Source organism: Pelodiscus sinensis, chromosome 19 (assembly GCF_052426305.1).
Source record: "Pelodiscus sinensis isolate ZL-2025 chromosome 19, ASM5242630v1, whole genome shotgun sequence".
Taxonomy (NCBI): domain Eukaryota; kingdom Metazoa; phylum Chordata; order Testudines; family Trionychidae; genus Pelodiscus; species Pelodiscus sinensis.
This window is the reverse complement of record NC_143070.1, coordinates 20,100,633-20,128,221: the sequence shown is the minus strand read 5'-3', so window position 1 is coordinate 20,128,221 and position 27,589 is coordinate 20,100,633. Positions and strand designations below refer to the sequence as shown.

General features: G+C 51.5%; 3 protein-coding genes across 6 annotated transcripts in view; 2 read left to right on the top strand and 1 right to left on the bottom strand.

Annotated features, from left to right (window-relative positions):
- Nucleotides 1-27,589, top strand: part of LOC102443998 (uncharacterized) — a 293,825-nt gene that overhangs the window by 34,489 nt on the left and 231,747 nt on the right.
- On the bottom strand, nucleotides 198-10,904 carry LOC102448988 (E3 ubiquitin-protein ligase TRIM15-like). 4 transcript variants are annotated; one of them, XR_016347349.1, is made up of 7 exons: nucleotides 9,865-10,904; nucleotides 6,957-7,052; nucleotides 6,139-6,369; nucleotides 5,807-5,829; nucleotides 5,039-5,154; nucleotides 4,424-4,483; nucleotides 355-1,208 (listed from the first exon to the last, which is right to left on the bottom strand). XR_016347349.1 is itself a non-coding variant. In XM_089771192.1 (6 exons), exons 3-6 carry the CDS (start codon nucleotides 6,261-6,263, stop codon nucleotides 437-439), a joined length of 327 nt encoding a protein of 108 aa, XP_089627318.1. In that variant the 5' UTR covers nucleotides 6,264-6,369; nucleotides 6,957-7,052; nucleotides 9,865-10,837; the 3' UTR covers nucleotides 198-436. The 4 variants fall into 4 exon arrangements, 3 of the variants coding, with proteins under 3 accessions (XP_089627318.1, XP_089627319.1, XP_089627320.1); XM_089771192.1 differs by lacking the exon at nucleotides 5,807-5,829 and having other exon boundaries at nucleotides 198-462; nucleotides 9,865-10,837; XM_089771193.1 differs by lacking the exon at nucleotides 5,807-5,829 and having other exon boundaries at nucleotides 9,865-10,837.
- Nucleotides 10,889-27,429, top strand: LOC102449784 (uncharacterized). The gene is given in 11 exon segments (XM_075912837.2): nucleotides 10,889-11,009; nucleotides 14,890-15,244; nucleotides 16,658-16,753; nucleotides 18,838-19,068; nucleotides 19,360-19,382; nucleotides 20,142-20,257; nucleotides 20,818-20,877; nucleotides 22,831-23,031; nucleotides 24,236-24,349; nucleotides 24,637-25,879; nucleotides 25,881-27,429. Coding segments are annotated over 10 exon segments (2,502 nt in total). The 5' UTR covers nucleotides 10,889-11,009; nucleotides 14,890-14,983; the 3' UTR covers nucleotides 26,038-27,429.

The following is a 27,589-nucleotide window of genomic DNA, read 5'->3' as shown; positions in this document are numbered from 1 at the left end:
CTGTTGGGGCATGCCAGAGCAGAGCTGGGACATGCTGCTTCTCTGGTGCTTGTGGCTGTTGCTCAGCTCCCCCTATGCAGCCTCTGTTCTACGATTCTGTCAGCCGACGGTCAGGGCTCCCTATATCTGTCCCTTAAGACCGGCTGAAGTTCTTTTAAATTGTGCCTGGTTCTGTTACAGCAACTGAAGGAGTCAGGTTAAAACTTAAACAGTTACAGGTTTATTGAGGAAGCTTATAAATCATATGGTCACAATGGCTATTGCTCTATTTCTTAACTACTAGCAAAATATAGATCTTAAAAATGGTTACAAAGAAGATAAAGATAGAAATAATGGTACCAAGTAACAGCTTACTCTTTCTATGTGTACACTTAAGACAGAGGACCACATCCAGGTACAATTTTTACCCCCTTCTGTGCCTCTCGACTCCAGCATGTCAGGCCAGGGCCGGTCCCTCAATTCCTAGGAAAGACAAAAATACGAGGTGGGCGTCCCCATAGAACCTCGGGAGGTCAAACACCTAACCTGACCAGCAGGTAGAGGGTAGAATGACACTCAAAAGAGAGTGTGCTGCTGTACCACCTTTATACTCATGGGGTCACGTATTTCTTTTTCTTGTCTGTCATGCCAAATGGGGCTGGTCTGTCTTTTGTGAGACCAGTTCTTACAAGGGAGTTGTGAACTTAATTTACACTTGTAAGAGAGATAACTAAATTGGAATTACTGGGGATTCTTTTCTCAGTGGGAAATTCCTCTCCCAGGGACTGTGTGTGTGTTCGAATCAACATGGGTGCCAGCCGGGGGCAGTTCTCGCAGCCTCGAGGCCAGCTTATTGACTTAATCACTCTCTCTCCACATATCTGTGTTTTCAGCTTCTCAGGATCAGATGAGCCAGCATAGACTATGCTGATTTTACTGCTCCTTCTCTGCCCTGTATGCTTCAGAGAGGAAAATAAGATGGATGAGATGGGGGTGGGGGCAGTCTGTCTGGCTACAGCTGCCAGCAGCAGCCTTTGTGTGGTTTCCAGTCCGGCTCTTGTGGCCAGCCTGGCCTTTGATTTGGTGCCCCTCCAGGGTTGCACAGAATCTATCACTTTTACACCTTGTGAGCGTGTTTCCCTCAGGTTTGGCCGCACCCCTTCTTGGAACTTCATTTTCTGTTCAGAAGATCCACCTGTGACATGACCACGGAGATCATTGTGCTACTGCTGTTAAATAAGATAAACATAGTCATCACATCAGAACATTCCCATTGACGTAGCACTCAGCACACTTCACAAAAGGTTTATTGCAGCTGTGTATGTCCATTCTTTTTTAACTAGAACAGGCTGAGCTCTGGCAAAATGGTCAAACACTGGGTACCAATTAACCAGGAAAGCACATTCCTGAGCAGGAAGAGGCCAATCAACACACAAATATCCGCAGTAGCTGCAAACATGTCCTAAGAAATGGCTCAGAAAGACACTAACCCTTGTGCACAAGAGTGGGATGAGGGGATAATGGATACGGACATTTTGTTCAAAGAAACAGGCAGGAGGCTAAGAGGGTAGAACACACGGAACAACATGCATCTCGTTTGTGTCAATGTATGAGAAGTCACAGGAGGGGCATGTTGATGCTGGCTGAGGGGCAGCATTCTCACTGCTGACTGAGCTGGTACTGTTATTGGGTTGGAACAAGTCTCACTATACCTGTGCCTGAGGAGCTGGGACACTAGCACCGTGCTCCTTTTCACAATAAACTTGGCCGAGTGCCTTAGCCTCCAAATGGAGCCTGGATCTTTCTTAGTGGCAACCCTGAGCTGTGCTGCATGGATAAGCCGCAGGCTCTGTCAGTGCTGCTGGCATCAGAGCTCCAGAAAGAGCCGCCCTGAACAGCCATAACAACGATCTGCGGCGCTAGCAGAAATTCTAATGGCACTGCAGTCGCTGTGGGAAGCAAAATTATCAATCACAGCAGCATCTGGGAACTCTGGTGTAAATCAGGACTCCACTGTGCTATTGGGGTGCACATATGGAGCTAAGCATTATCCCTCTTTAATGTAGGTATCTTTCCGAGCCCTGAGAAATAGGGACACTCTAGAATAGCTATTAAAGAGAGAGGTGACTGCACACAGAGAGTCTAAGGGACTTGATCAAGGTCACACAAGAAGATTGTGACGGGCAGATAACTGAACACAGGTCTCCTGAGCACAAAGCCAGACATTCACACAGGAAGAAAAAGTCCTTACCCAAAGATATTCGACTCTAAAAAGACAAGACAGATGACGTAATTTATCTCCCCTGCACACAGAGGCAAGTGAGCCCCAGAGAGAATGAAACTGAACTTCTGAAAGGAAACCCAGCCTGTGCCTGAAATGCAAGGAGAGCTCTGCTCACGTTTCTCTACTACAGAGCTACCTTGGACAAAATACTCACAGAGCGTGAACTGCCTCATCCACCCTCCCTCAGCCCCAGCATCCAGCCCTTCCCACTGGCAAGAACAGCATGTCACAGAGATTAGCTACAGCCAGGAAGGACTTTCGGAACTGCACCCACCTTCCAGTGGCTCAGCCCACTGCCACAAGGGGAACTTGCAGGCACGAAGATCAGCCAGACCTAGATCCACACCTCTAGTACCTGCTGTTCCTGTCTGAGCCCTTCTACGCACACCTCCAGTCAAGGCACAAGATGGGCAAGATAGGGGGGAAGCGCACTGAGACCTTAGCTGTGGGAAAAGCAGCTCCACTGTTATGTCCCTCAACCTGCTTTTCCTGGGAAGGGACATGGAGGGGACAGTCTTTCACAGAAGAGCCAGGATTATTGGGGCAGATACTTGTGACATTGTGGGCAAAGACAATGAATGATAATGAACCGAACCCAACAGAGCTGCTCCAGAGCCCACCCAGCTTTTGTTACCCAAGGGGACAAGAATCCTTACTCAGCCAATTCACAGCCTCATAATTCTCCTGCATCACATCCCTGTAGAGGGCTCTCTGGCCCGGGTCCAGCAGAGCCCATTCCTCCTCAGAGAAATACACAGCCACCTCCACCAAGCTCACCGGCTCCACCACGGCCATTTCCTGTCCCTGGCTCTCAAGGCTGGGGGCTGAGCTAGAGACAGACATGGGTGTTCTGCAGCCTGGCAGGTGGAGAAGGCGAATTGGAGACATTTCAGAAGGGGCTTTAATCCTTTCCACACCCCCATTCTCCGCAGGCTTTGTCCCTAGTGACGTGACACATGTGTTAGACTCTGCCACTGTGGACAAAAGTTTTAGTCTAAATATTCCATTAATAGCACACGGGAGTTAGATCCCAAATCTATATTCATTTCTCTCTGCACCCGGCTTGAGTTACAAGATTACTGCATCTGCAACAATGGGATATAGTTTTAAGCACCCAGTGTTTCTGATAAGGCACATACTCACATGCCTGAACATAGACATAGGTTAAATGCAGGCTGCTGTATTTAAAACTCTTAGTCTTCATTCACAGATTTGCAGCACAAACTTTGCCCTCATCTCACAGAGACGTTATAAACCCTTTTCAAAACAGAGAATTAATGAAGTTAAGCATTTGAATGGTGGTGGTATTATTAAATAGGTGTGCTTATTATTAAACACTTGTGCTGAGTGTTAGCAGGATGAGAACTTAAGATTTATGGGATCAGAAGATACCCTCAGTTATGCAGTCTGACGCCCTCAGTGGCACAAGCCATTACACTTAGTCCGGTTACCCAGGCACAAAGGTGTTTCCCTACAGTGTATTTTCTACACAGTCCCCCAGTGATTTGAAGACATCAAGAGATGGGAGAATCCACCAATTCTTTGTTCATTTGTTTCAGCAGCTAATCTTCTTCCCTATCAAACATTTGTGCCTCTTTTCTGGTCTGAAATAGTCTGGCTTCAGCTTTCAATTACTGGCTCTCACTGAGCCGTATCCATTTGAAAAAGTGGGACAAATTTTCATTGGGGGTGGAATGGAAAGTGGCTGAGAGCTGCACTCTTCCATGACATAAATGCAGGAAATGGAGGATCTGGGATGGGCATTGGGAGAAGGAGGATGCTCGGGGTAATGGTTTGGGATGCAGGACAGGTAGAGGGGTCTAGGAGGGAGTTTGGGTGAAGAAGCTTTTCAGCCTATTTACTGTTTGAAACCAACCCCACATTGAAACTGACTGAGCAGTGAAATCTGAACCTGAAGGTGCCGTCCGTTTTGTGCTTTAATTTCACCCCTTTAGCATCACAAACCTATAGACCTGTGTTTCTCCAAATGTCCACAGGTCCCCATGCAGTGCCCCTGGGGCTCCTCACTGATCACGGGGTGATTTAGGGCTGTGTGCTCTGTGGTCCCTGGGTTTGGTTGGTAACTTCAATGATAATCCCATGAAGATGTTTTCAGAGGAATTCTCACATCACTTAAAGAATTTCCACCAGCAAACTCACCTTGTGTGAAAGCTCCAAGGGATTTTCCTCTTGGTCTCTCCAGTGCAGAGGGCAGAGTGTCTAGTGGGGGAAGGGATAAGAGAGGTGAGATTCCAGGCTCTCCTCTTTATAACAATGTCCCACTCTGAACTCTGCATTTCACTTGTATCAGAGACCAGACAGAATCATACTCAGGTAGTTAGTATGAAAGAGTCTGAACCTTTCATTTCCTCTCACTCGGGCACCTCCCAGCAATGGAGCCAATATCCCTGCAGCCTCACACCTGTCCTAGGAGAGACAAGCTGTACATGAGATTTACTCTTCCCTCCTCACCCCCTCCCACTTGCTTTCTCATTCACTTACAGACTCTTATCATAACCTGGAGATATGGTGGCAGAACACGTGGCCATCACAGTAACTTTAGACATTTTGATCTCTGGAGTTTCAGAGTTTGCAAACCCCTGGCTCTATCTGCAAGCAGTTGGGTCTGTTCACTCAGTGTCTCTAAGGAGAGCAGAGTGATGGGTCCGTCATTCTCTACATGGGAATTGAGGCGGGGAAGGTTGGCTTCAGAGGCCAGATTCAATGGTCTCAGATACTTGAACCACTTTCCCCACATCCATCCCTTTTAGGTACCTTTGAACTCCCTCAGAGTCTCCGACAGAGCAATCGTTTTCTGGTAGAAACCTCTGACTTGTTCTTCTAGTTCAGGGGAAATCTCTTCCGGCAGCTGGAATTGCCCCATATCACTCCTGGACAGAAACAATTCAATGTATTTTGTAAGTCTCAGCTCTAACAGGCCTGGAGTTAGAATTCCTCCAATTCTCCCAGCATGAGAGCAGGGACAACATATCCCATGGCCATGCGACCTTCCCCTCAAAGATCCCATTTCAGTTCTTCACTTCTGGCATGGGGAGACTGGCTGGGGGAGTAAAGGGGAATAGAGTCTCCATGGCCAACTCACTCCTTGGCCTCCAGACGCTGAGGGAGAGGAGGTTCCCATGTGAAGGGCTGAAGGAATCTGTCCACTAGGGATTAGACTGAGACACCAGCTCCCCTCTCCTCAGCTCAGATCTCCAAACAGCCCTCGAGTGGGACAGATTCTTGATCCTGCTGCCCTGGGCTGAATGTGGTCAGTGCCCAGCAGTGACAGGCCCATGTTCCACCCCACAGTCCTGCGACAACCAATCCCCAAGGAGGTGACAGCTCTAGGAAACACTTGGTCAGACCCTGAATGGGGAATTCCAGAGTCTCAAGTGCGAGGATGAGACCCTCAGAATTAAATGCATCAGAGATATTCATGTCTAACATCTGGCTGTAGAGCTCTGGGGAGATGTGGTGCTAACATCCGCTCCAAGCCTTTTCCCTGCTCTGTGCAGTGTGAGGGGAGTGAGAGCCACGTACCTACTCAGGGTGTTTCTGACGTCCTAGAAAAAAAGACACAGAAAAGAATCTCAGCCCCATTGGACACACACAGAGGACCTCTGAGAAGGGATTTTGCAAACCTGGGAAGAGAGGCCCTGCCCTGGCCCCAGGGCCATGGATCCCCTGAGTGAATGGGGCTTTGTTATCTCTAACAGATCTGTGCCTGTAACTCTACAAAGCACAAGAGTCATTCACATGGCAGCAATGCACAGGGTGTTACACTGAGTTCTGACAACTGGGACCCAGAACTTGTGATTCAGGAGCCCCCCTTTGCTGTGTGAGGAGCTGGGATGTTTGTCCCTCAGTCTCACCTGCAGGAATTCACTTGTTGGCTTCTGACATGTCCCCTCCATCTCCCCAATTCCCTCGCTGACACTGTCAGGAACCTCTTCGTGCAGATTTCCTGTGTCAATCTGGAAACTCCTAATCGCCTCATCTAATTTCTCCAGCTGGGCTAGGAGTCACTGCTTCTGTTCCTCCAGAAACTGCAGCAGCTGCTGAAACTCAGCCATAATCATCTGCCTCTTGGCTTGGGTCCATTTCTGTATGAAAACAGGGAAAGGGCTGGTCAGGGGCATAGATGGAGCCCACGGCCCTTTCACAGGGAGCTGAGTGCGCAGTAGGGAGAATTTCTTGGAAAACCCTAAAATTTGTGACATTTGACTCTTTGTGATTACTAGGCAGATGCGTCTCTTCCAGCATCTCCTTTGCCCTGTGTCCCTCTGAAAGGGATGTTCCCATGTCTGTCATGGGCAGCATCTTTTGTTATTCATGGGCTCTAGGAATTCAGATCCAGAGCACGAGGAGGCAGGACTCAGCACCCGCCTGACAGAGATATCCAGGGAAGAGAAAGAAGCAAACATATAAATGCACCAAGTTAGCAGACAGTCCTACAGGGGCACATTCAGCTCACTTGGGGAGGATGTTTGGGAAAGCCACAAAGGATGGACATTAACTCATGTACTGACACGGATGCTCAAGGCCTTTCTACACATGGATCTCAGCCAGTAATTCATGATCCAGGAGAAACACAAACAAGCCCAACCTCACCAAGGCCACACAGGAGTCTGCCTCCTAACACAGCCCTCCCACTGCCAGTCCCTGCTGGTCCCTAGCCACAAGCACTTACCAGATACTCCTGGCTTTTCCCGTCTGCTGTTTTTTTCCTTCTCAGCAGCTTTTCTCTCTCCTCCCTCAGAGTCTTCAAACGAGTCTCCAATTTTTCCTGAAAAAACAGAGATAAGCACAAGGGCAAACCACATTAGATGTTTGGAGCCCATCTGTCTGTCTTTAAGAGAGTCCCAGTTTTGTGGAGCTCTGTCCCTGTCTAGCAGTGACTCAGCCCTGAACATGGCTTTGTCCATAGAAAAATACACAGGAGGAGACTGCGGATGCAGCAGGACACCTACGAGCGTGGGGGACAGATTGGTGGTGGCACATTCATAAAGAATGATGCAGGTGATTAACAATATAATCATTGTAACCAATTACAATTTTATCAGTGACAGTATTTTTTAAGCTGCTGACAGGCAGGGTTGATAGTGGAAACAGGCTCTCCTGGGGATCTCTTGTGAGGTCTGCCAGGGTGGCCACAAGAACTGCTGGTCAATGGGAATGCCCAGCAGCTGCAGACTGACTTTAGCTGCCAGAGGCAAGTGGGCACTTCAGGGGTAGTGGGGAGTTTAACCAGTAATTGGCACCGAAAAACATTAACTCATCAGTTAACTAGTTTGAACTCTTGCTACAATTCAGTTGAATCCCAGTTCTGCCTGGCATAGACCTGTGCTTCCTGAAACCCTGCTATGGGTGGAGTGAAAGCACTCCGGGACCCACACAGCATCCAGCCCAGCAACCTCATCTAGTGCCAGCTGCTGCATCAGAGTTTAACTCCTCACAGAGCAGCCCAGAAGTTCAGCATCCCAGTAGGAAACCTCTTCTCCCTGCTGAACCTAGGGCTTTATCAGGCACCTTTCTCTCCTAACAGCCACACTTCATCACTGTTCAGTGATGCTGAGGGACAGGGAGCAGTATAGTCTAAGGGTACGTCTAGACTACATGCCTCTGTCGCCAGAGGCATGTAGATGAGGCTACCAGACATAGTAAAATGAAGCGGCGATTTAAATAATCGCCGCTTCATTTAAAGTTACATGGCTGCAGCGCTGAGCCAACAAACAGCTGATCAGCTGTTTGTCAGCTCAGCGCGATAGTCTGGACGTGCGGGTGTCGACATCAAAGGTATTTGTCGACCACCCAGGTATGCCTCCTGGGATGAGGTATACCTGGGTGGTCGACAAATACCTTTGATGTCGCCACCCGCGTGTCCAGACTATCGCGCTGAGCCGACAAACAGCTGATCAGCTGTTTGTCGGCTCAGCGCGGCAGCCATGTAACTTTAAATGAAGCGGCGATTATTTAAATTGCCGCTTCATTTTACTATGTCTGGTAGCCTCATCTACATGCCTCTGGCGACAGAGGCATGTAGTCTAGACGTACCCTAACAATTGGACCAGAGTTCGGGACCAAACTCTATCCCTGATGTGTTTGGCAACTATGAGAAACTTGCTGCCCCACCTTCCATTCCCACAGTTTGTCTAACTGGACTGTGACCTGCTCAAAGCAGGGACTTTCCCTTGGTGGGTATTGTGCAAGGCCCAGACGTCATTGCGGATCTATAAGGCAAATGACAGATTATTATTCCTGTTCATCCAATCAGTAACAGCTTGTAACCTCTTCTTCTCCAGTCCCAAGGCAGCTCACTGACAGAGTGGCCTCTAGCTCCTGTGATCTAAACTGCTCTGATTATTAACACCTTCCCTTGTGCAAACACCCCTCTTATCACCAGTGAGGGCTGGGTTTCAGGATTCCAAGCCTCAGAGAAACATTTCCCACATCACGTATCTGTAAAGACTACCAGGTTTAAAACTAATAAAAGAAAGTTCTTCTTCACATAGCGTGTAGTCAACCTGTGAAGCTCCTTGCCAGAGGAGACTGTGAAGGCTAGGACTATAAGAGAGTTTAAAGAGAAGCTAGATAATTTCATGGAGGTTGGGTCCATAAAAGGCTATTAGCCAGGGGACAGAAATGGTGTCCCTAGCCTCTGTTTGTCAGAGGCTGGAGAAGGATGGCAGGAGACAAATTGCTTGATCATTGTCTTCAGTCTACCCTCTCTGGAGCACCTGATGCTGGCCACTGTCGGCAGACAGGCTACTGGGCTAGATGGACCTTTGGTCTGACCCAGTACAGCCATTCTTATGATGTAAGTTGCCACAAAGCCAGAACATTTACTTTTTACAGCATCTCTTGTACCATGAAGGCTTTGCAGCAGTGGTCACCAACCAGTAGATCAGGATCTACCAGTAGATCTTGGAGCCTCTGACAGGTGATCTTGACTGGTTTGGCTAAGAGGCTATCAAGTGCAGCACTTCAGCTGCCCCCTCTCCCTGCTGCTGCACATCTCCTGCCCTTTGCCTTGGAGCTGTTTCCTTCTCCCACCCTGCATTCTAGCTCCACAAACAGAGGGAGTCTGTAGGCTGCTTTTGAGAGTGGGGCTGGGGTGAGCCTTCCTTAGCCCCAGTGCACCACCACAGAGGAGCCACCTGTGGTAAGCAGTGTTCAGCTGGAGCCTGTATCCTGAATCCCTCTCCTAGTCATGTACCTCTCCTGCACCCCAAACCCCTTTTCTAACCCCGAGCCCCAACTCCCTTACAGAGCCTGAACCCCCTCCTCCACTCCAACCCTCTGCCCCTCCCTGATGAAAAGAAAGGAAGGAAGGAAGGAAGGATTGGGGAGGGAGAAGGGATGCAGTGAGCAGAGGCGGGGTCTTGGAGAAGGGTCACAAAGGAGGTCAGCAGGAGTATTTGGGTTTGAGGTAGATCCTAGATGGCACTTAGATCCAAAAAGTGATCTCATACTTTAAAAGGCTGGAGACCACTGCTTTACAGAGTTGTTTTACATCTGTGCCCGGTAACAGTCAGTGAAATTAGCCTGTAATGAAAACCCAATGTTATTTCCCATCACACTGGACAGCAACTCTGTACCTTGTACTCCTGAGCAGCTTCCTGTAAGGGCATCAACATGTGAGTTTGGGATCTGTCATACACAACGCAGATGGGAGTTTGAGCCTCTCCACAGAACAGCTTCAGAGCCTCCTGATGCTCCCCACACACCCTGTCCCATCTTGTTCTCTTTGCTGCCTTAAAACTCAGCGGCTTGGCTAGTTCCACCATGTTTGCCAGCTGCCGATTGGGCCAGAGGGGTCCCTGCTGCTCAGTGTCTCTGCCTTGAGGGCTGAGGGGGGCCTGGCAAAAATTGTTCCCATGCTCCAGAATGACAGGGACTTTGAAATCCTCCAGACAGACGGGACGCGTCACTTCCTTCCAGAGACTTTCCACGGGGCTCTCTGCTGCCATGGCTGCCTCTGGGCTGGGGGACAGGGGACGTGTCACTTCCCTGAGCTCAGCAATGGAGGGGCAGGTCCGGGAGGGGGGGGGGTGTGGGTACCAGCACTGAGGATACAAAAAATCAAAATTAAAAACCAAAAAAGGCTCAAAAGGTTTGTTTACTCTCCGCCTCCGCCAGGGCCTCCTCAGGGCCCCTCAACCACCTGCCCCAGCCAGACCTCGCCCCCGTCTGTGCGCCCCTCCCCACCCTGTGTTCAAATCCCCGCCCGCACAATCTGTAGCCCCCTCACAGCCCCTCTGGCACCCAGCTCCCCCCGCGCCAGGCCAGCGTGAGTATAATGAAGCGCCAACAACTCAAAGAAGGGAGGGGGCGACTGCAGAGGGAGGCCGGCCCGAGGCGAGGCCATTGCCCGACCGGAGCCTCCCCGCTCCCTGCCCTCAGCGGGCGCGCCCCGATAACCCGCGCCGGACCCATGAGCAGCACAGGACGGCGGGTCACAGCCCCTGACGCCGGACTGCGGCCTCCCCCGCTCCGGCGCCCCGCGGCTCAGGAAGCGCGGGGAAGTCTGCAGCCCGGAGAGTGACGGGCGGGCGGCGGAGTAGAATGGGGACTGGGGGGAGGGGGAACCGTCAGAAGGCGCATGCACAGCAAGTCCGCGACTCCGAGGACAGTCCAGTCCCAGGGCTTAGCTCAGATCGGAAGCTGCTTGGCCACGCCCCCTCCGGCGGAGCTTCCCCGGCCAGAGGCTACTTCCGCTTCTCGGAGCCGGAGCCGGCCGCAGGTGGGGCGGGGTATTTGCAGCGCGTGTAATAACACTGGGGGTTGGCGGGCGGGGGGGGTGTCCCGAAGTGGGAGGTTCCGAGCGGGACCGGCGCGCGCTGCTGACGCTGCAGGGTCCGCTCTGGGTCCCACGTGGCTGCGCGGGGGAGGCTGCGGTGGGTGCGCGCGAGGCGCTGGGACCGGCCCTTTGTTGAGCGGGCAGGGCCGCGAGACGCCCACGTGGGTCAATCCTGGCTTCTGCCCAGCTCCTCTGGTTGGTCCCGGGGGGGGGGGGCTCACCTTGAGAGAGATTGTGCCCCTGTCTGCTAGTGCCTCGGCACTGCGCATGCGCAGCGGTTCTCGTGCAGCCCTTGCCAGTCTCTCTGCCCTCGCGCGTTAAAAGCCTTTGCCAAGGGGGTCGCGGCTTAGCAGCGGAGGCGGCTTCGCGTGGACTTGGTGGGGGCGGGGCAGATGTGGGAGGCGGGGCTAGGGTGGGGTCTGGGCAGACTCAGGTCTGGTGGGGGAGGGGCGCCAGGTAAACTCTGCAACACATCTCTTGCGCAAAGGCACATGCCAGTGTAGACGCTCTCTTGCGCAAATACTTCAGCGCAAGAACTCTTATGTTAAAGAGTATTTGCGCAAGATTGTGTCAATGTAGATACAGCCCCTCTGGTCCATCCCTGTCATGTCAATGTAGAGCCTGCACTCCAGGCCCCCCATCAATGCTAAGAGCAGACTCAGGGGCTTCCCCACGGGCTGCGCAGAAGCTGGCAGGGAGCCTGTGGAGCCGCAAACTGGATGTTCAACAGCCTGGGCCAGTGGCGCTGCCTGGCGCCTCCAGGAGCCTGTTGGACCAGGGGCTTCCAGTCCCAAAGTCGACACCTGCCTCCCTCATCCCTCCCCCTCTCGCCCTGCCCCCATCCCCTCATAGCTCCCCTCTCCCACCCCTCATAACTTCTCCCCCTCAGCTAGGGAGACCCTGGCTCACTCCCCCACCATGCAGGCACATGAGTGGACGAGGATCTCACACCCCAGGGATTCATGAGCCCATCTAGCACTGTGACATGGCTCCCCATGACGGTCAGTGTGCAGTGTGCATTGCACAACTGCTCACCATAGACATGTAGGCCTGGGTGACCCTGCCCAACTTGGTGGCAGCTCATGCCTAGTCCCCAGACCTCCTGGGCACTGGCACATGTCAGACCAACAGCCAGCTGGCTCCCCAGAGTATGTGTGTGATTAAAACAAGCATTGGACTGGGAGAGATGGGGGCAGAACCTGGACTCTGGGAAATGCTGGGGGGTTGCTGCAGGTGCTGATGCCCTGGAACGGGCTGTGCCTGTGGCGCTGGGTGATGGTTCAGTGTTGCATAGGGGCTGATCGAGGGTTTATTGTGACACCAGGAGCAGCCCAAGGCCAAGAAAGGAGCAGAGACAAGTGTGAGACCCTGGTGTGTGTGTTGGGGGGGAGGCAGGGGCATCTCCTGCTTAGCACAGGGAGCTTGAGACACCAGACAAGCAACCGGGGAGCATTGTGGGCAAAAGACTCTGTTGGCTGCTCCCCTCCTCCTTGTGCCCTTGAAGAGGAGCCAGGCCCCAAACATTCCTCTTAGCAGTGTGAGCTCTGGGGGAAGGAAGGAGAAGCCAGGGCAGAAAGAACTTTCTCTCTCCCAGGCATAGATGCTGGGGGTGAGGCAGGGAGGAGGGAAGAAGGGGGATGGCTGTGGGGGGGGGGGGGTTAGGCACAAACTGAGGGATCTGCAGCTGATGGGCTGGTGCTACAGGACACACAGAGCTGGGTCACCAGAGGCGCCTCTGTTCCCTTGGGCCAGGCAGGAGCGCACCGTGTGTCCAGCTGCTGTGTTTGCCCTGCGAGTAACTCTCATTCCCTTCTCTGGGCCAGTAATGATGGCACCATTCGTGATGGTGCCATAGGACTGGCTGCAGGCGCTGGGTTTGCTTTCAGCCAGGAGGTGCCAGTGACTTGGGGCAAACACTTCTTTGGGACAGGCAGAAACCAGAGTGTTATGGGGCTTGGGGAGGGAGCAGGCTGTCTGTCACTCAGGCTGTTCTCCTGGGGCGGGGTGGGGGGAGGGTTCCCTTGAATTGGTTCCATCTGTGTAGAATAAATGTCATTCTGTGCACCAAGGCAGGTGCAGATGTGCACCACCCATAGAAACACAGGCTCTGCTAATCAGCTGGGCAGCACCTGAATCTCTCCTGAGTGGCTGTCCAAGTGCTCAGCTTACAGGGAACAGTGGTGGGGAGCCCATGAGCACCCCCAGCCTATGTCCCCACCCCCACCCTACGCAGGTGGAGAATCTGAGTCTCCCTACAACTGCCTCTGAAGTTCTTACCCATTTACGTCACAGTAAGAACTGTCTGGAGGATCTATGCACCCTCCATCTGCCCTGGGCAGAGGCTGCTATGGCCAGCCCATCAGCCAGGGGCAGCTTTGGATCCCCTCCTCCCAGGGGGATGGTCCTGCATTGGCCCCAGCTGTGTTGGCACCCCAAGGATTCTCCTCTCTGGGCAGGGTGGGGGAAGAGCCCAGAGGAATGGGGGAGAAAGAGATGAGGCCAGACCTGTCCACTGGAGGGGCCCTTGGCCTCGTGTTCTGGGGCCCCCAAGGGGGATGGGCAAAGGCAGAGGTCACTCATTGTGACAGGCATATCCTGTATCCATGGGAACATTGCACTGCTGCCCTAGGGGCTGGTGACAGGTGTGGGGGAGGGGCAGAGCGGGTCAGCAGCACATGGTGCTGGGAATAGGAAAGTCTCAGCCGCCAGGACCACCCAGCCCTGGAGGAAAAGCAGGAGAGAGGTAGGAGGGGAAACTGACAGACCCCTCCCCCCATCCCAGCCTGTACCCCATGGCCAGTCAGACGGGAGAGGGGCCGCACTGGGGTGGGAATGTCCCAGCGCACTGCCCAGGGGCTGAGGGCCGGGAACAGGAGAAGCAGCAAAGGGGGGGGGCAGGAGTGATACCAGCCCCCAGCAGCGACAGGCCAACAGAGAATCATGGGGGGGGGGGCAGTTCCTACAGCCGGGGGTGGGTTTATCCGACTCTACAAGAACCCAGGGGAGCTGGAGCCATCGCCCCGCAGCTCCATGGCCCGCTGGGTGGGGGTGGGGCGGCCTGCGCAGCCAGGGACCCGCGTGGGACAGCACGTTGCTGCACGTCCGGCAAATGTCCCCCGCCGCCGCCGCCGCCGGTCTGCGACCCGGCTTCCAGTGGCGGAATCAACCTCTGGCCGGGGGAGCCCCACCCGCCGGGAATGGGGCGTGGCCAGAAAGCTCCCGGTCTGAGCTAAACCCCGGCGCTGGACTCTCAGCAGAGTCACTGTCCTTCTGCGCATGCGCGTTCTTATGGGGCCCCCTCTATTCCTTGCAACCGGGTTTTCGTGCTTTCCCGCCCGTCACTCCCCGCCCACCCACTGAGGCCCGCAGCAGGAAGTTGTTGGTGCCATTGCTCGCTGCGCTGTGGAGCAGAGTGAGGTGAGGCTGGGTGGGGTGGGGCGTTCTCTGGCTGCAGGGGGCTTCAGACCCTGGGGGGTTCTGGCTCGGACCCGTCTTCTCCCCTCCCTTGGGGCTTGTGGAAGTTGGCGGAGGGGCACAGCTGGTTTGGGGGGCGGGGCTGTGATCCACATTCTTGTGCTGCTTGTGGGTCTGGCTTTAGCTATTGGGGTCGCGCACACAGGGGTCATGAGAGGGGAATGCAGAGTGCGGGGGAGGGATTTCAACACAGGATGAGGAGGGGGCCTGGTGTGAATGGCTCAGAGACACGATTCTGGCTGGGGCAGGTGGCTGAGGGGCCCAATGGAGGCCCTGGTGGGGGCAGTGAGTGAGCAAAGCTTTGCGGGGGGGAGGGTCGGTTTTTAATTTTGACTTTTTTTATCATCAGTGTTGATGCCCCACAGACACATGCTCCGGACCTGCCCCTACATTGATAAGCTTGGGAAATTGAACTCTCCCTGATCTCCAGCCCAGAGTCAGCCATGGCTGCACAGAGCCCTGTGGAAAGTCTCTGGGAGGAAGCGATGCCTCCTGTCTGTCTGGAGGATTTCACAGCCCCTGTCACTCTGGAGTGTGGGCACAATGTCTACCAGGACTGCCTCAGCCCTCAGTGCAGAGACACTGCGCAGCAGGGAACCCTCCAGTCTAACAGGGAGCTGGCAAACATGGCAGAACTAGCCAAGCGGCTGAGTTTCCAGGCTCCCATGGTGCTGCCCATAAAGGAAGCTACCCAGGAGTACAAGGTACAGAGCTGCTGTCCAGTGTAATGGGAAATAAGGTTGGGTTTTAATTACAGACTAATTTCACCGACTGTTCCCTGGCACAGGTGTGACACGACTTTTTATTTTTCTTGTACCCTGAAGGCTTTACAATCTTCTGGTTGTGTGTCAACTTATATCAAGTCTTTACAGAGACCCGATGTGGGAAACATTTCTCTGAGACTCAGCCTCCTCTGGTGACAGGAAGGTTTTTGTACGAGGGAAGGTGTTAATAATCAGAGGTTTAGATCACAGGAGCTATAGTCCAGTCTATAGGAGTGAGCTGCCTTGGGACTGGAGAAGAGTTTACAAGCAGTTACTGATTGTAACTTGGGGCTTGTGGGAGTTGGGGGAGGGGCACAGCTGGGCTGGGGGGCGGAGCTTTGACCCACATTCTTGGGAGCAGTAAACATTTGTAATTTGCCTTGTAGACCTGCAGTGGCATCTAGGCCCTGCATAACACCCATCAAGTGACAATCCCTGCCCTGAGCAGGTCACAGTCTCGTTAGACAAACAATAGGAAGGGAAAGCGGAGCAGCAAGTTGCTCATGATCACCAAGCCCATCAGTGACAGAGTTTAGCCCGAACACTGGTCTCTCCAGGCTTAGTCCATGGCTACATTAACCACCAGGCTACACTTCCTCTGCCTCTGAGCATCAGTGAAAAGTGATGAAGTGTGACCCTTAGAAGGGAAAGATGCCTTGCTAGAGGCTGTATGCCCAGCAGGGAGAGGAGGTTTCTCACTGCGATGCTGAACTCCTGAGCTGCTCCATGAGGGTTTAAACTCAGATGCTGCAGCCAGTGCTAAAGGAGGTCACTGGGCTGGACAGCAGGGCTCCAGGCAGTGCAGGTCCATGCCAGTCACCACTGGAATTTGACTGGGTTGTAGCAAGAGGTCAATCTGATTAACTGATGAGATAATGCTTATCGGTGCCAGTTACCAGATAACCGTCCCTGGCAGCTAACGTTAGTCTGCAGCTGCTGAGAGTCCCTGTCAGCTGGCAGTCCTTGTGGCCACCTCTGGCAGACCTCACGAGAGATCTCCGACCCCAGGAGAGCCCATGTCTGCTACCAGCCTTGACTGTCAGCAGATTAAAAAGACCGTAACTTATTAAATTGTGGACGGTTACATGATTGGTATTTTTAACCCTTTTTGCCTTCCTAATGCCCACTTGCATCATTCTTTACAAACGTGCCACCACCAATCCATCCCCCACCCTCACCAGCATCCTGCTGCATCTGCTGTCTCTTTTTAAATGGACAAAAGCCAAGTCCAAGACTTGGTGCCTACCAGACAGGAACAGAGCTCCACAAAACTGGGTCTGTGCTGCTTAAGGGCAGACAAATGGGCTCCCAACATTTCATGGGTTTTGTCCTGCTGCTTATTTCTGTTTTCAGGAAAAATTGGAGACCCATTTGAAGAGATTGAGGAAAGAGAGAGAAAATCTGCTGGAATGGAAAGTGACAGCAGAGAGGAAAACCAAGGAGTATCTGGTAAGTGCCTGTGGCTATGGATTGGCAGTAGGAGGGCTGTGTAACGAAGCCAACTCCTGTGTGGTCTTAGAATCAGAGAGGTGGAAGAGACCTCAGGAGATCATCAAGTTCAGCCTTCCGCCCAAGGCAGGACCAATCCCAAGTAAATCAACTAAGCCAGGGCTTTGTCAAGCCGAGACTTAAAAATCTCTAGGGATGGAGATTCCACCACCTCCCTAGGGAACTCATTCCAGTGCTTCAGCACCCTCCTAGTGAAATAGTGTTTCCTAATATCCAACCTAGACCTCCCCCACTATAAATTAAGACCATTGCTCCTGGTTCTGCCATACGTCACTACTGAGAACAGCCTTTCTCCATCCTTTTTGCAACCTCCCTTCAGGAAGTTGAAGGCTGCTATCAAATCCCCCCTCACTCTTCTGCAGACTAAACAAACCCAAATTCTTCAGTCTTTCCTCATAGGTCATGTGCTCCAGCCCCCTCATCATTTTGGTTGCCCTCTCCAATGCGTCCACATTCTTTCTATAGTGGAGGGCCCAGATCTGAACACAATACTCCAGATGTGGCCTCACCAGAGCCAAATAAATAGGAATAATTACTTGTCTAGATCTGCTGGCAATGCTCCTCCTAATAAAATCTAATATGCCATTAGCTTTCTTGGCTGCACGAGCACACTGTTGACTCATATCTAGCTTCTTAACCACTGTAATCCCCAGGTCCTTTTCTACAGAACTGCTACTTAGCCATTCGGTCCCCAGCCTGTAACAATGCTTGGGATTCTTCCATCCCAAGTGTAGGACTCTATACTTGTTCTTGTTGAACTTCGTCAGATTTCTTTTGTCCCAATCTCCTAATCTGTCTAGGTCACTCTGTACCTTATCCCTGCCCTTCAGCATATCTACCTTCTCCCTATCTTAGGGTACGTCTAGACTACAGGCTTTTGTCGACAGAAGTTTTGTCGACAGATACTGTCGACAAAACTTCTGTCGAAAAAGAGCGTCTACACTACATTCAGTTCTGTCGACAAAGCAAGCTGCTTTGTCGACATGGTAGTGTAGACGCAAAGGACAGTTTACATGCAATAACACCTTCTGTCGACAGAAACTCTGTCGACAGAAGGCGTTATGCCTCATAAAATGAGGTTTACCAGCGTCGACAAAACTGCTGAGTTCTGTCGACGTTATGTCGACAGAACTCAGCGGTAGTGTAGACGCAGGTATAGTTTTGTCGACAAAAGTCCACTTTTGTCGACAAAACCCTGTAGTCTAGACACACCCTTAGTGTCATCTGCAGACTTGCTGAGGGTGCAATCCATCCCCTCATTCAGGTCATTAATAAAGATGTTGAACAAAACCGGCCCTAGAACAAGTCCTTGGAGCACTCTGCTAGAAACTGACCGCCAACCTGACATCGAGCCGTTGATGACTACCCGTTTGGCCTGATAGTTTAGCCAGATTTCTATCTGCCTTGCAGTCCATTTATTCTGTCCATACTCCCTTAACTTGTTGGCAAGAATATTGTGGAAGACTATATCAAAAGCGTTGTTAAAGTCAAGGCATATCATGTCCACTAACTTTTCCTTTGTGAGTTTTGGCTTGTTTTTGTTTCTTATGGATCATGAATTACTAGGTTAGATCAATGCATAGACAGGCCCTGAGCTTCCATGTCAGAGAATGAGTTAATGTGCAGTTCTTGTGACGTTCCCAGAAATCCTCTCCAAGGGAATTGAATGTCCCTGTTAAGGACTATCTGCTGAGTCTACTCACTTAGTTTCTTTTTCCTCCCTGGGTTTCTCTGTCAGGTTACTGCTGAGTCCTGCCTCCTCCTACTCTGAGTCTGAATTGCTAGTGCCCATGAATAACAGAAGATGCTGCCCATGGCAGACATGGGAACATCCCTTTCAGAGGGATTTGGGCCAAAGGAAATGCTGAGAGAGACTCCTTTGCCTAATACCCACAGAATATAATCAAATGTCATAAATTTTAGGGTTTTCCAAGAAGTTGTCCTTGCTGCGCACTTATCTCCCCATGAAAGGGCCCCTGGCTCCATCCATGCCTCTGACCAGACCTTTCCCTGTTTTCATACAGAAACAGACACAAGCCGAGAGGCCGAAGATTGTGGCCAAGTTTCAGCAGCTGCGGCAGTTCTTGGAGGAACAAGAGCGACTCCTGCTGGCCCAGCTGGAGAAGTTGTATGAGGAGATTAGGAGGCTCCAGACTGACGCTAACTGGAAACTCTCCGCACAGATTTCCCGTCTCAGCGAGCAGATCGTTGAGCTGGAGGGGACGTGTCAGAAGCCAGTGAGTGATTTCCTGCAGGTGAGACTGAGGGAGAAACATCTCAGCTCCCCACACAGGGAAGAGACGCTCCTGAATAACAAGCACTCGGGTCCAGCCATCAGATCTGGGCTTAACTCGGCGTGTGCATTGCTGCCATGCGAGTCACTGTTGTGCTTTGCAGAGAGACGGCAAAGCCCCATTAGCTCACAGAATCTATGGCCCTGGGGCCAGGTCAGGGCGTCTCTTCCCCATATTTGTAAAATGCCTTCCCTATGTGTGTCCAGTGTATGCCCAGTGCAGCTGAGATTCTTTTCTGTCTCTTTTCTCTAGGATGTCAGAAACACCTTGAACAGGTAGGTGGCTCGCACTCCTGTCATACTGCACAGCGCAGGGAAAGAGCTTGAGGCTGATGTTAGCACCACATCTCCCCAGGGCTCTACAGCCAGATGTTGGATAGAAATGTCTCTGACTCACTTAATTCTGAGGGTCTCATCCTTGCACAGCAGACTCTGGAATTCTCCATTCAGGGGCACAGTCTGACTTCAGATATTTCCTAGAGCTGTCACCTACCTGGGGACTGGCTGCCTCAGGACTGTGGGACTGGAATATGGTTCTGTCACTACTGGGCACGTTCAACCCAGGGCAGCAGGGACCCAGAGTCTGTCCTACCTGAGAGCTGTTTGGAGGCGTGTGTGGAAGGAGCTTGGGAGGAAGGAGCTGGTGTCTCGGTCTATTTCCTAGTGGGCAGATTCCTGCAGCCCTTCACCTGGGAACCTTCTGTCCCTTATCGCCCGGAGGCCTAAGAGTGAATTGGCCATTGAGACTCTGTTCCACTTTTCTCCTCAGCTGGTCTCTCTGGGCCATAGGTGAAGAACAGCAGTGGGACCTTTCAGGGGGAAGTTGCACAGCCATGGACTGTGTTGCCCCTGCTCTCAGGCTAGGGGAATTCAAGGAATTCTAACTCCAGGCCTGTTAGAGCTGAGACTCACTAGCCAAATCTAGTCCTGTTTTTTGTTTCAGCTACACCAGACTAACATGGCTACATTTCTATCACTAGCCATATCTTATCATCTGTAAATGAAATAGAATCACATGGAATTGTTTCTGTCCAGGTGTGAGATGGGGCAGTTCCAGCTGCCAGAGGAGATTTCCCCTCAACTGGAAGAACAAGTCAATGCTTTCTCCCAGAAAACAATTGCGCTGTCGGAATCTCTGAGGGAATTCAAAGGTACCTGGAAGGGATGGAGTAGGGGAAAGTTGTTTAAGTATTAGAAACTATCGAATCTGGCCTCTGAAGCCAACCTTCCCCTCCCTCAATTCCCACATGGAGAATGACGGCCCCATCATGCTGCTGTCCTTAGAGGCACTGAGCAAACAGAGTCAACTGCTTGCAAATAGAGCCAGGTGTTTGCAAACTCTGAGCCTCCCGTTGGTGTCGAGATAGGTAAAGTTAATGTCATAGCAACGACTTCCCCCAGAACAGCTCTAGGTTATGACAAGAGGTGGTAGTGACAGAGAAACCAAGTGGGAGGGGATGAGGAGGGAAAAGTAAATCTCACTTTCAGTTTGTCTCCTGGGGCGGGGATGTGGCTGCAGAGATGTTGGCTCCATTGTTGGGAGGTGCCCAAGCGAGAGAGGACATGGAAAGTTTCAGACATTTTCATACTAAACACTTGAGTGTATCTCTGTCTGGTCTCTGATACAAGTGAAATGCAGAGTTCATAGTGGGGACATTGTTATAAAGAGGAGAGCCTGGAATCTCACCTCTCTTATCCCTTCCCCCACCAGACACTCTGCCCTCGGCACTGGAGAGAGCAAGAGGAAAATCCTTGGGAGCTTTCAGACAAGGTGAGTTTTTCGGGTGTGAGAAAATTCCTGTGAAAACATCTTCATGGGATTGTCATTGAAGTTACGAATGAAACCCAGCAATCACGGCACACACAACCCTAAATCTAATCCAGTGATCAGTGAGGAGTCCCAGGGGCACTGCATGGGGACCTGTGAACACTTTGAGAAACGCTGGTCTATGGGTTTGTGATACTAAAGGGATGAAGTTAAAGCACACAACAGACAGCACCTTCAGGCTCAGATTTCATCGCTCAGTCGGTTTCAATATGGGGTTGGTTTCAAACAATAAATAGGTTGAAAGGCTGAGAGCTGACTGGCTTCCATGGTATCAGTTTGTTCATGGTGAGAAACTGCTGAATAAGCAAGGGCTCTTCGGTCTAGTGCAGGCTTGAGCAAAATACAGCCTATGGGCTGGATCCAGGTCACCAGGCCATCTGATCCGGCCCACTGATGCTAGGTGAGCAATGGGCTACTTCCATACTTGCCACTTCCCACCTGCAAGCCACTCAGAAAGTGAAGGTGAGACTGGAGGTGAAGGGGGAAGACTTGAGGCACTACTTCCACCCCCAGAACAATCTCATTGGCTGGTTTCTGGCCAGCAAAGAAGCAATGTGCCCCCTCCCCTCCGGCTTATAGTTATTCACACACCCACATGGCCCTGCAGCCTGTGCGAGGGTTGGGCAGGCTCCTTGCCTGCCTCAGAGAGGTCCTTGGCTGCTGGCCGGGAGTCACTCAGGTAAATCTCCTGGCCAGAGTTTGCCTCTGGCACCCCAACTTCTCTGCCCCCCCACTCCACATACCCAAACTCTTTTTCTTCCTGCATCCAAGTATGCAAGAAGCTCTTCATGGTCAGAAACCCTCAGCCCCTTATTTGTCCAATCAGCCACTTCTCTAAATTAACTTTACTTTAAATATCTCAAGAGTAGTTGGCTAATCCAGTACCCCAGATCACACCTGCCTCCTTTACCCAAGATCCTTCCCAGACCCCTCTTTCCCTCCTGCATCCCAAGCCCTCACCCAAAGCTCCCTTCTTCTCCCAATATCCATCCCATACGCTGTTATTTCCTGCTTAATGTCTTGGAAGAGTGCAGCTCTCAACCACTTTCCAAAATCTAGGATTCCCCCCCTCCCTCCCATCAAAATGAATTGCCCATCCCTGGTCTAGTGGATACAGCTCAGTGAGAGCCAATAACTGAAAGCTGCAGCAGGAGAATTTCAGGCTAGAGAGGAGGCACAAATATTTGATGGGTAAGTGGATTAGCTGCTGAAACAAATGAGCAAAGAACTGATGGGTTCTCCATCTCTTGATGTCTTCAAATCAGCACTGGGTGACTTTCTAGAAAACATGCTGTGGCGAAACAGAGCTTTGTGCCTGGGTAGCTGGGCTAAGTGTAATGGCTTATGCCACAGAGGGGACAGACTGCATGACTAAGGATATCTTCTGATGCCATGAATCCATGAATTTTACAATCTTAATCCTGCAAACACTCAGCATACATGTTTAATAATATGTATCTGAATACTCATATTAACTTCACTTCCTCTCTGTTGTGGAGAGGGTTTATAAAGTCTGTGTCAGATAAGAGAACCAAAGTTGGGGCTGCAAATCAATGTAGGAAGACTAAGGATTATGAATACAGCAGCCCAAAGTAAATTATACCTGTGTCCGTGTTCAGGCAGATGAATATGTGGCTTGTTAGCAGAAACACTGGGTGCTGAGAACTGAATCCCATTGTTGCAGGCTAAGTAATGTAACTCAAGCCAGATATTGAGAGAACTAAATACGGCTTTCGGACCTAACTTGTGTGTGGTGTTTATGGAATATATCTAGACTCAACGTTTGCCCAAAACTGCAGAGTCCAGCATGTTTTTCACCAGGGACAGAGTCTGGGCAGAATTGGGGTGTGGAAAGTATTAAAGCCCTTTTTGAAATGTCTCCAATTCCCCTGACAGGCTGCAGAGCACCCATGTCTGACTGTAGCTCAGCCCCAGGCCTGCAGAGCCAGGGACAGGAAATGGCCATGATGGAGCCCGTGAGCTTTGAGGAGGTGGCTGTGTATTTCTCTGAGGAGGAATGGGCTCTGCTGGATCCGGGCCAGAGAGAACTCTACAGGGATGTGATGCAGGAGAATTATGGGGCTGTGAGATGGCTGGGTGAGGATTCCTATCCCCTTGTGTTACAGAAGCTGGGTGGGCTCTGGAGCAGCTGGGTTGGGTTTGGTTCAGGGTCCCTCATTGCCCGAACCCCCAATATCAACAGTATCTGCCCAAGTAATCCTGGATCCCGTGTGAGAGGAGGTTTAGTGACACAATAGCAGTACTGCTCTTCCCACAGCCAAGGTCTCACTTTGGAACCCCCAATCTTGCCCATGTTGTGCCTTGGCCAAAGGTGTCAGTGGAAGGGCCCAGGCAGGAATGGCAGGTACCAGAGTTGTGGGGCTGGGTGCAGCTGCCCTTAGCATCTGCAGGATCCCCTTGTGCTATTCTGCTGAGCCGCTGGAAGAAAGGCGCCAACTCAGAGTCCTTCCCTGCCTCTGGTAGATTCTGTGCAAGCCAGAGGGGCACCAAATGGCAGGCCCAACTGGCCACAAGAGCAGGGCTGCTGCTGCTGGCAGAGTAGAACCAAGGCTGTAGAAGGGGAGCTGAGCTGGAGGAGCAGCAGAGAAGCAGCCCAGCTTGTCTCCACCTTGGCTGGCCGCAGGAACAGCCTGGCAATGCCCTGGCTGTCTGCAGGACTGACAGCTGTTCTGGGCCGCTGACAGGGCGCACCCATGCACTGTCAGTCAGGATCAGGTATATGGAGCATAGGCAGGGCCAGAAGTGGCCAGCCAAGGATTTATTTTCCTGGTGAGATAACTTCCCCTGCTGCCTCCTGGCTCAAGAAGAGCATCTGAGCCCAAGAACAGGGCAAGTCCTCCCCCAGCCAAGAGTTCTGTGGGCAGAGCCCTCTAGAGCTCTGCTGCATCCTTTCCCTCCCAGCCCTAGTGACCTGGCAGCTCAAATCTGAGTCCTGGCTAGGGGTGTCTGTCAGTCCTGAAAGTCCTAGAGCTCTCCACTTGTGAGCAGTGTGTTCATGTCCTGCCCAAGTGTGGAACAGGCCCTAAGGGAGACTGAGTTGTATCCTGGAGAGTGGAGCAGAGCGCTCAGTTCCCCATGGGAGTCAGCTGGGCTATTCCCAACATGGTAGTGAGAGAATGGAATTAGTGTTTTCTGGGATGTTGTACCAGCCAGAGACCAGTCTGTGGAAGGTGGGGAAGGAGCCTTTCTGGGTAGGAGACTCAGATCCTGGCTTTGGAAGCAGTAATGGCACAGACCTTAATGAACAAGATCAGCACTTGGTCAATTGCTCCCCAAATAGGATTTCCAGGCTCCAAAGCTCATGTGCTCTCCTGGGTAGAGAGAAGGAATGAGCTGCAGATCCCGGATCTCCAAGGCTGTGAGGAAGGGGAGATCATCAGTGACACCCACACAGGTGAGAAATCAGCTAAACTGACTCAAACCAATTTCTGTGTTCTCATAGCAGATGTTGGTTATGTGTTTTCATCAAGTGTGACTGGCCCTTCAACCTGTCTTCAACTCCAGTCTGAGCGTGCTGGGTGGGGAAAGAGTTATGGGGGAGCAGGGTGAACTCAGCTCATGATTAAGTCTTTCCAGCCATTCTTTGGGTGTGTCCCCCATTTTCTGTTCTCCATTCAGAATTTGTCTTTCAGTTCAGCACAGGGAATGACTCCTCTGTGGTTTCTCTCTCTATCCCAGCAGGTGATGAGATGCTGAATGAGATCAGTGAGAGGAGTCTTCAGGAGGAAGGACCTGAGCGAATGGCTCCTTGTGGGGTGTTAGTACGAAGATGTGAAGGGCATGTTTCTCAGAGTCCTGAGAAAGGGGAGACCTGTATGAGTCAGCATAGCCTACAAAGGCAGCAGGGAAACTATCCAGGAGCAGGACAGGGTAAATCCAGTCACAGGAGCAGAAGGTTGAAAACAAACACAAAAATGGTTCACAAGAAAATCCCCCATCAACATTCACCTTGTGCTTGCAGTGACTGTGCAACTCTTATCAAACATGGCAGAGCCCAAACAGGAGAGAGACCCTTCAGCTGCTCTGACTGTGGGAAAAGCTTCAGTCGGAGGTCACACCTTGTTAGTCATAGGAGAGCCCACACAGGAGAGAGACCCTTCAGCTGCTCTGCCTGTGGGAAAAGCTTCAGTCGGAGGTCACACCTTGTTACCCATATGAGAGCCCACACAGGAGAGAAACCTTTCAGCTGCTCTGACTGTGGGAAAAGCTTCAGTGACCGGTCAAACCTTGTTAGCCATAGGAGAGCCCATACAGGAGAGAAACCCTTCAACTGTTCTGACTGTGGGAAAAGCTTCAGTCGGAGGTCACACTTTATTATCCATGGGAGAAGCCACACAGGGGATAAACCCTTCAGCTGCTCTGACTGTGGGAAAAGCTTCAATGACAGGTCACAGCTTGTTAGCCATAGGAGAGCCCACACAGGAGAGAAACCCTTCAACTGCTCTGACTGTGGGAAAAGTTTCAGTCAGAGTTCACAGCTTATTAGCCATAGGAGAGCGCACACAGGGGAGAAACCCTTCAACTGCTCTGACTGTGGGAAAAGCTTCAGTCGGAGGTCACACCTTGTTAGCCATTTGAGAGCCCACACAGGAGAGAAACCCTTCAGCTGCTCTGACTGTGGGAAAAGCTTCAGTCAGAGCTCACACCTTGTTAGCCATAGGAGAGCCCACACAGGAGAGAAACCCTTCAGCTGCTCTGACTGTGGGAAAAGCTTCAGTGACAGGTCACATCTTGTTAGCCATAGGCGAGCCCACACAGGAGAGAAACCCTTCAGCTGCTCTGACTGTGGGAAAAGCTTCAGTGTGAGTTCAAGCCTTGTTTCACATAGGAGAACCCACACAGGAGAGAAACCCTTCAGCTGCTCTGACTGTGGGAAAAGCTTCAGTCAGAGCTCACACCTTGTTAGACATAGGAAAACCCACATGCGAGAAACCATTCAGCTGTTCTGACTGTAGGAAATGCTACAGTCAGAGGTCACACCTTGTTATCCATAAGAGAACTCTTACAGGAGATAAATCCTTCAACTGCTCTGACTTTGGGAAATGCTATAGAAAGAGTTCAAGTCTTGTGGCTTATAGTTGAACCCACACAGGTGAGAAACCCTATAGTAGTGGTGAACAAATTGTTTTCTGTTGGCACAATCCAGCCTACCTAAGGCTTTGATCCTGTCCACAAGGCAGTGCCAGGTCCCACCTCCAAATGAGCATGTGCTGAGGGAGAAGGAGCTTAGCCCCACCCCCTCTTCATGCTGTGTAGCCACTAGAGAGGAGGCAGCGCTAGGCTGAGTCTTTGCCACGCAACCTGAGGCTAGCAGTAGAGGCACTGCTGTCACTGCACTGCTGGCCGCCAGGGCCACATGGCCATGTCAGGGGTGCTTCTGGGGCTGGTCCTGGTCTTGGGCTGCATGGCTGCAGCAGCAGTACCTCCAGCCCTGGACTGAATGGGTGCAGCAATGGTGCCTACAGTGTCCGGGGCTGGTCCTGGTCTCTGTGGTTGCTGCAGGAGAAGAGCCTTCCTCTGGAGTGACCAGGACAGTGTGGCTAGATATGTTGCTGTAAGGGGGCTCAAAGCCAGGTAATATTTGCTGTCATCCCGTAGACACCCCCTCCCAATCTCCTCAATTCCCTTTCCCCCAGCAGCCAGCACCCCCAGCTTTCTTTGACAGGGTACAAAAAAAAGGAGGCTCTCTCCTGGCCACATACTGTACCTTACTCCTGGCCAGACACCTGCCTCTTTCTGTATCCAAGATCCTTCCTCAAGATTCCAACCCTTTCTTGAGGCCCCTGTCACATTATTGGATTTTAAGGTGAGCATACAATTCACTGCTGTGATCACGGGGAACTGTTTGCCCCACATTTGGTACAAAGTAGGCCATGTGAGGTGTCAAACAAAAGTTGATATTTTGCTTATTCTATGTATGGTATTCATGTACTTGTTTGGAGTTTGTATGGGGAGTTATGAATATGGGCTCTGCTGGTGCTAGTATGGACTGCCTGTCATGAGGAAGGAATGTCCAATGAGTGACTATGCTATTCAGTATGGCTCCAAGGACAATGGCTCTCCAGGTGGCCAATACACACCTGAGGAATGCGTGTGAAAAGTTGCAAAGCAGCCATGCCCCAGTGGCTGCTGGCATATGAAACAGAAAGGTCACTTGACCATGTGATTATCTCCAGCTTGGGAGACACCAGAAATGAATATCAAATGCCATGAGGGGGGGCTCCATCTTGTCTTCAGTCTTGCTTCTTATCCCAGATGCAGTCTTGCTAAGGACAGAGACAGGGGAAGGATTGCTGACTCATCCTGACATATGATGTACGCCAAAGACTTTTATGCTAGCAGTCTGTAACATCTCCACTAAGATCATCAAGAACTTGCTGATTGATGTATATGATGTATATAATGTAAGGTTGAGAGTATCAACCTTACTCTCAACCTTTTCTTTCTTTTATTAATAAACCTTTAGATTCTAAAGGATTGGTCCACTGTGATCTTGTGGGTAAGATCTAAAGTGTAAATTGACCAGGGATTCATGGCTGGTTCTTTGGAACTGGGTGGATCTGTTCTGGTTTGGAGAGATTGGCTTCTATAACCCCTCACCTGAGTGTAAGCCCAGGGCTGATTGTGGCACAGG

Bases quoted from the DNA above. Each gene is read 5' to 3' on its own strand.
- LOC102448988 (XM_089771192.1), bottom strand. From the start codon at position 6,263: ATGAGGCGATTAGGAGTTTCCAGATTGACACAGGAAATCTGCACGAAG. The intron at 5,155-6,138 runs GTGAGACTGAGG...GTTTCTGTCCAG, and splicing joins CAACAAGTGAATTCCTGCAG to GAGTGATATGGGGCAATTCC. The intron at 463-4,423 runs GTGAGTTTGCTG...TGTCTTTCCTAG, and splicing joins CCTTGGAGCTTTCACACAAG to GAATTGAGGGACCGGCCCTG.